At 57.3% G+C, this 6,914-nt stretch overlaps 1 protein-coding gene across 1 annotated transcript in view; it reads right to left on the bottom strand.

The window, feature by feature from the left end:
- TNS1 (tensin 1) overlaps positions 1-6,211 on the bottom strand; it is a 186,514-nt gene extending 180,303 nt beyond the window's left edge. The window contains exon 1 of the mRNA XM_012726524.1: positions 6,055-6,211. Coding sequence (XP_012581978.1) covers positions 6,055-6,087 — 33 coding nt within the window. The 5' untranslated portion in view covers positions 6,088-6,211. The remainder of the gene's footprint in view (positions 1-6,054) is intronic.
- Positions 6,212-6,914: the final 703 nt, after the last annotated feature.

Below are 6,914 nucleotides of genomic sequence, written 5' to 3'. Positions count from 1 at the left end.
GCATCTGACTGGGGCAGTGGTGGCCAAGTCCTTGGCTCTGGGAGGGAAATTCTGTTTGTTGGTCCCTCCCTGCCCATGGGGTCAGAGTGGGATGGGGGGATGAGGAAAGGGGATGACTCACCCTAGGGGTCCTCCTGTCCTTCCCCAAGAAGCTTCCCCAGAGCCCTGGACGATAGTCCTGGAGGGCAGAAGCACCCCGCCAGTAAGTCCTGGGACAGTGAGTGTCCAGGTTGCAGACCCAGAACAGACCTGGAGGGCCAGTTGGCTCTCCCTGGCTCCTTGCCTCGCACCTCCAAGCCTCCTCAGGTCGAAACTGGGGGGACCAGGGTGGCACCAGGACTTAATCCTACTCCAACAGAGCTGCAGGCTGGCTGTGGGAGTCCCTTGGACATCTCAAATAAATACAGTCCCCCCCCCCCAACCTCACCTCGCCCTCACAGTCAGACCAAAGCACCCCCTCCCCAATCCCCCAGCCAGTTGATGGCCTGACCATGTTCTTGGTTGTCCCAGTTGGAAAACTCTGAGTCACTCACCTCCTCCCTTCCATCCACCCTCCGATCCAACCAGTTGCCAGATGCTAAATTCTGCTCTGAACACGAGTGGCCTTCCTTGGCTTTTTAACTGGAGCCTTTGCCATCTATGTTGGAGGCCCTGGCATTGCCGCCTCGGGTTATTGCAACAGTCTTCTGGGGTCCCCTCCCTGCTACAGCCACTAAGGAGTGCAGTTCTCTGGGGCCACTGTCACCCCCAATCAACCCCAAATGCTTTCATGTCTTCCCATATAGCCACAACAGAACCCGCAGTCCCTCCAGGGAGCAGGCTTTAGTGCAAGCCCAGGCCCCCGGCCACCCCACCCCGTCCTCCATAGCCCACCCTGCAGGCACCTCTGAGGCGCACCCCATGGCTCCCTCTCCCCAGAGAGCCTACTCCCCACCTAACACCCCCACCCCAGCTTGTCAAGCTTCTAGGCATCTCTGACACTCATTCAAGCTGTACTCTTTCTAGAGACCTTCCAGACACAACCCCCTCACCCCGCCATCAGCACCCCTGTCCCCGCCACTTCTTTTTTATTTTGGAAAGTTTAAAAGCTCCAGAAAATACGGGACGTGCACACGCCCTTCTCTGGTTGCTAACACCTTGCCACCTCTGCCCACGGAGGCTCTGTCGTGGCCCCGACGTGACATGAGATAACCCCCACCCTGGGGACAGCGGCGTCAGCTCAAGGTCCTCTCTATTTGTTCCTGACCCCAGGAACATGCATGCTGCGGGCTGGGTCTTTGTTTTTATTTGGGATTCAGGATGCAAATAAGATGTTGTGTTGCATCTAACAGCTAGGGCTACCGTCTTTCATCCAAGACACCCACCTTTTGTTTCTCTTTTGTGGCCTTAAGGTTTTTGAAGAATCCGGGTCAATTGCTTTGCAGAATCTCCCTCCATCTGGACCTGTTTACTCGTGTCCTCACAACTGGATTCAACCAAGCATCCCAGCGTCCTGTGCTTGGTCACTGCCCCTCCACAGTTGCGCTCAGTGGCCCCTCTGTGCCTCACGTGACTGGTCTGCTAAGGGGGCAGGTGCCAGTAACTCCTACAGGTGGCTGTGCGGCTCGGCACCGGGGCCGGTGCCGCCACGGAGCACTCACTAGACACGGGCAGTGACTCATGCTGTGGTTCTTGTGGTTCCTGTTTGTGTACTGGACCAGCCCCCCCAAGAGGTCGGGTCGCCAAGAACCCCCTCCCTCCCTGCGTGTGTCCCAGCACAGCACCACACCAAAACAAGTCTGAAGGAGCAAACTGAATGTGGTTGCTGCCTGGCCTGGGCTCCCTCCGCCCACGCCCACTGACCGGCCTCAGGGCGGAGAACCTGGTTCCCCCATTCAGGACCGCAGACAGGTGCTGCATCCCCTAGCTGAGCAGAAGCTCCTTGCCTGCAGGGAGCCCTGAGAGAGCAGCTGTACTGAGGACTCCCCAGAGGCTCCTGCGTGGCCTGGGCCCTCTCTGGCGGCCCTCAGCCTGCTCCACCCTGAGGCGGTGGCTCTCTCTCCATCAGCCTGCCCCTTCCCGGCTGCGGGCTTCTTCACCTTCTGTGCCCTCTGCCACGTAGCGATAGTGAGTTTCAAATAAAGCTGTGGGACAAATACATGCAGGGAAGGCACAGCGAAGCTCTGCTGCTCACCCACCGCTCAGGAGAGCCAGGTGGCAGCAGGCAGGTGAACTCAGCGGGCAGTCGCAGCTCTGGCCTCTGTGGCGCCGCCTGCCCAGGGAGGCCTGGTGCCCAGGGCGTGCACACCACTGTCCCACCCAACTTGATTCCCTGCGAGGCCCTGACAATGTCCCCTCACATCAGAAGAGCTAACATTTCTTGAGCTCCTGCTATGGGAAAGATGCTATTCTGTGTTTGTTCATGTAAAACCGAACAATTCTGTAGGTAGGTGGGGAAACTGAGGCCCCGTGTTCTGAAGCTACCTGCCTGAGATCACAGAGCCACCAAAATGGCAGAGCCAGGCTCACGCCCACCCACCACACTTCACCTACAGATCCTCCTCTGAACAGTGTGTAAAAAAGGCACAGTATTTGTCCCAGATTTTGCACCTAAAGCATTATTGGTTTAGAGATTTATTTATTTATGCGTGTAAGAGCTGGGGTGTAAGCCAGAGGTGTGCAGAGGTGAGAGGATTCACCAGAGACAGAATGAGGAGCAGAACAGGCAGATCTACTGAAGCACACTGCTGAGGGGAGCAGCGGGCGAGACGAGCGGTCTGCTGGATGCTGTGGGTCACTCCCGGGCTGGGGATTGAACTGGTGCTGCAGTGGCTGTGCACAGCTTCGTAGTGCTGAGAATTAATCCCTTACACTAACAGGCAGGACCCTCAAGCATTATTTTGAAAAAGTTTGCAAAAGGAAACTTCCGGATAATGGACAGTCTCATGCAGCCCAGTCTAGCTACCAAACCCATGGTCAGGAGGCCCTGAGAGGCTCACCCTTCCAGGTGAACAAAACTCCAGGGAGAGCAAGTTAGGGCCATGGGTTCAGTCATGGGGTCTGCAGGAATCTGAGGGCTCACGAGGACCCTTCTAACAAAAATGTGTATCCTGAGCACTGGGAGGCTAAGCAGCGGCTCCAGGAAAGAGAACACTTCATTGTCTACAGCTGTAAGTGGCTTCAGAGAATAGTACCCAAATTTCTGTGAAGTCCAGCAGCCAGCCCGAGGCCACATGACATGCTCAGGGCAGGGCCAGGACTGCACTTGGCTCCCAGCCCTGCCTGTGACTCTTTGAGCCACACCCGAAGAAGCCCCTTCCCAGCAGCTAATAGAGGGCACCCCTCTGGAATGTTCCCTTCATCAGTACAACACCAAGAAGCCTCAATTCCTACGCATGTGAGGATTTTCTAAATAAACCATACTTGAACAAATGATAGCAAAAAAAAAAGGAGCGTCTCATAAGAAAATCAAGTTATACATGATATATAACTGTGCTCCTTAGCTAATGAATTTTTGCTCCTAGAGCTGATTAAAACCATGTACTACAGGGCCCTCCCTGATGACGCAAGGGGTTAAAGCACAGCACTATGAAGCTCTCAGCAGCCACTATACAGCATGAGCTCAATCCCCAGCCAGGGAGCTGACCCACGTGGCACAGCAGACCTCTCCTGTCTCACCCGCTGCTCCCCTCAGTAGTGTATTTCAGTCAACCTGCTTTCTCTGCTCCCCACTCTGTCTCCGGCAAATCCCCTCACCCTCTGCACCTCTGGCCTATACCCCAGTTCTGTATGCATAAATAAATAAATCTTTTTTAAAAGCAACAATTCTGTACTACAGATCTATGACTTAGCGACCCAGGAATACACGTACACAGACAAGTGCCTCAGTTTACCTCTGTGGCCAAAGGCCCAGGCAGTTCTTGTGCCAGAATAACTGTCAGAGCCCTGAGCAGTGGCGCATCTCAGAGGTAGGGAGGGGCTCTATCCTCTCACAGCATCCTAGGAAGTTCTGGCCCCCACATCAGATCTGGGGTACAGGGGTCCAGTGAGCCAAGCAGGAGGTTGCAGAGTCAGGGAGGGACCAGCATGACTGAGTGCCTACGGTGTGCTTAGTACCTGGTCTTTTGACATAGATGCACCCTGTCCTGACCCCAGGGGTGCAAGGTGTATATTACTCCCCCACTTGACAGATTAGGAAACTGAGACCTAAGAAAGGAACTGTTCGAACGAAACTGCCCACCCATAAATGACGGAAACCAGGATTTGAGCCTAGCCCTGTCTGCCATCCAGTCCACACGCTTCCACCACCAAGTGCCCCTCGAGGTGGAATCAGACCCCTCGGCAAGGTCCCCAGGGCCTTTCTCTGAAAAGTGCCCACTTCCCATAAACAGTGCACACATGAACCCCTGAGGCTCCCCCTGAGGAAGGCAGGGGCTGAGTCAATGGCCTCGGGCAGCTGGAGTGAGGACAACAGGCCCCATGTGGACAGGGCCGTGGGATTGGTGCAGGCCTCGCTCTCCCAGAGGCCAGCCTGCTCCGGAGACAGACGCCCAGGGCTGGGCTGGACGGGGCCAGAGCACAAAGCTCAGGGGATAAAACGGGGCTGGCACGCTAGCAGAGAGGACAGGAGCAGGAAGAAGGGGCTTAGAGGGCCACCTCCACACCTGCCTTGGGCCAAGGACCTCTCCCAGCCCTCGGGGTGTAACAGCCACGGGGCACTTAGATCACCATCCACCTTTCCATCCCCCATCATTATCTGCAGTTCACACAAAGGGAAACAGGCTCTGGGCAAAGCAGAGCCTCTGGGCTCAGATTCCACCAGCTGCAGGGGTCCTGTCTCCCTCCAGAGCAGCATCACCCCTGGGAGTCTAGTGCCACCCCTCCCCTGCAGGGCTCCCTCGTGCTCACCTCTGTCCTCAGCAGGCCTTTCTGCTGGAACAAACCTGGAGAATGAACTTGGCCAAGGCTCCCACTGGCCGGATGCTAACAAGGGCCCAGAGAACCAGCTGTGCATCCTCTGGGGGGGGGGGGCGCTGCAGACACCCAGTTATTTATTCGCACCCACTCCAGCTCCCCAACCCAGCACTCCTCCCAAAGTCCCTCATTCTAGCCTCTCTGCCCGAAGTCCACCTGACTGCTCGTGAGTCTGAGCTCCCACAGCTGCCCTCAGGGGTCCTGCCTGGGCCTAGAGCGCCCTCCCAGAGGACTGGCCGGCACAGTGAGCGAGGCAGGGAAGCCACATCTGGATCCAAGTCTGAAGCCCCCTCCCCCAAAACAGCCACCCCTCTCTGGAAGACCGACATTAACCTCAGCCAGGGATGACTTCCTCGCCCTCCTGACCCGTGCATGCCTTCACCCAGCCCAAACAGCTCAGGCCGCCAGGAGGGGGTCTCCCACCCCTGCCCACCACCCTCCCCCAGGTTTCTTCTTTCCCAGGAGTTTCTGGCCCTGATGCAAGACTTTTAACCCTTCCGAGTGGCCACACCGTGTCTACCCCTAAACACACCTCCCTGAGCAGGAGCCGAGACTAGAGAAGGGGGAGGCCGTGGCTCCATCCTCCCAGGTGGGCATGGGCGGTGGGCAGCAAGGAGGTCCTAGTAAGAATGGGGGGGCTGTGGAGGAAGGGACCCCAGTGGACGGAAGCTGAAGTTAGCTCTAAGAGGACTAGATTGATGGAGTCGCAGCACTAGGCTTTTCCAGATTCCATTTTCTAGGTCTATATCCCCTCCTGGGCCGCACCACACCCCCTTCTCACACTCTCGGGCTGAGCAACCGAAGGGTGAAGACTTCACCCCAGTGTCGAGGGCTGGGGTGGGGGCAGACATCTTCATGGTGTCCTACTTACAGCTCCTGGCCTCAACGGGGAGCAAGATCAGTGAGAGGGGCACACACTGACCAGGAGACAGTGTGGCCTGGGCCCCACGATGGGGTGAAAATGGGCCTGTCCTGTGTGTCAGAGGCAAAAAGACCAAAGTCCCCCCTGCAAGCCCAACACTCTCCCCACCGGCTCTTGGCTGAAGGGTAAGGTGGAAGAGGGTAGGAAGGCAAGCCCCTAGTTCAAGCAGCCAAACCTACCCAGAGCATGCAGGACAGACAGATCCACGTCATCTTCGGTGGGTCCCGTCCCTGGGGCCACGGCCAGGGGGAGCACACAGCGCCCCAAGTTCACAGTCTCCACAGAGTGGGCAGAAGGGAGTTCTGAGTCTGCTGCTGCTCAGCTCAGCCAGCATCTGGCCCTGCCTGCCTCCGCTCGCCCTCCCTCCCTCTCCTCCCCCCCCCCACTCCACCCCTGTCCCTGCCTCCTGTCTCCTCCCTCCTCTCAGGCTTCGCTAGTGGCTTTGGGGGTCAAAAGCCCTGCTTTGCAGGGTGTGTGGAGACCAGACACAGAGCAACTACTAGAGACAGGAGGCTCCCCCACCCTGCACCCTGCTCCAGACACACAGCCCCCAAGAGCCACCAAGGCTCCCCTGGGCTGGCCATGCTGGAGTCTGAGCTCCTCACAGCAGGCTTCCCACCCCAGGCCATGGATGGACAGACGGACATGACTGTTGGCGTACTGGGGGTTGCTGCGCCTCCCTCCACCTCCAAGTACACCCACCCAGCCTCCTACCCGAATATATGCCCCCCCTAACCTCCCCCCCAATACACACATTCCCACACGCCTAACGGCAGGTCCAAACACAAGAGAAACCAGGCCTGAGACTTGGGGAGAATGGCCCTGCCCCCAGGCTAGCGATTTTGTTCCAAATTTTTCTTATTTTTTTTTTTTCTTTCTTTCTTTCCTCCAAACATCTGTCCCAGCCCTTCCTGCCCTTCCTAAAGAGAGCCCCGCTGCAGGCTCTCGCGAGAGTCTGTTTTTCTTGACTGTACCCTGGGCCAACATTTGGTTTGCATTTCCCCACTTCCTCCTCCGCCTCCCGGCCCCCTCCCTGGGC

This window comes from Condylura cristata, unplaced genomic scaffold (genome assembly GCF_000260355.1).
Source record: "Condylura cristata isolate star-nosed mole 26May11 unplaced genomic scaffold, ConCri1.0 scaffold00002, whole genome shotgun sequence".
NCBI lineage: Eukaryota > Metazoa > Chordata > Mammalia > Eulipotyphla > Talpidae > Condylura > Condylura cristata.
This window is presented reverse-complemented; position numbering and strand designations above follow the sequence as displayed.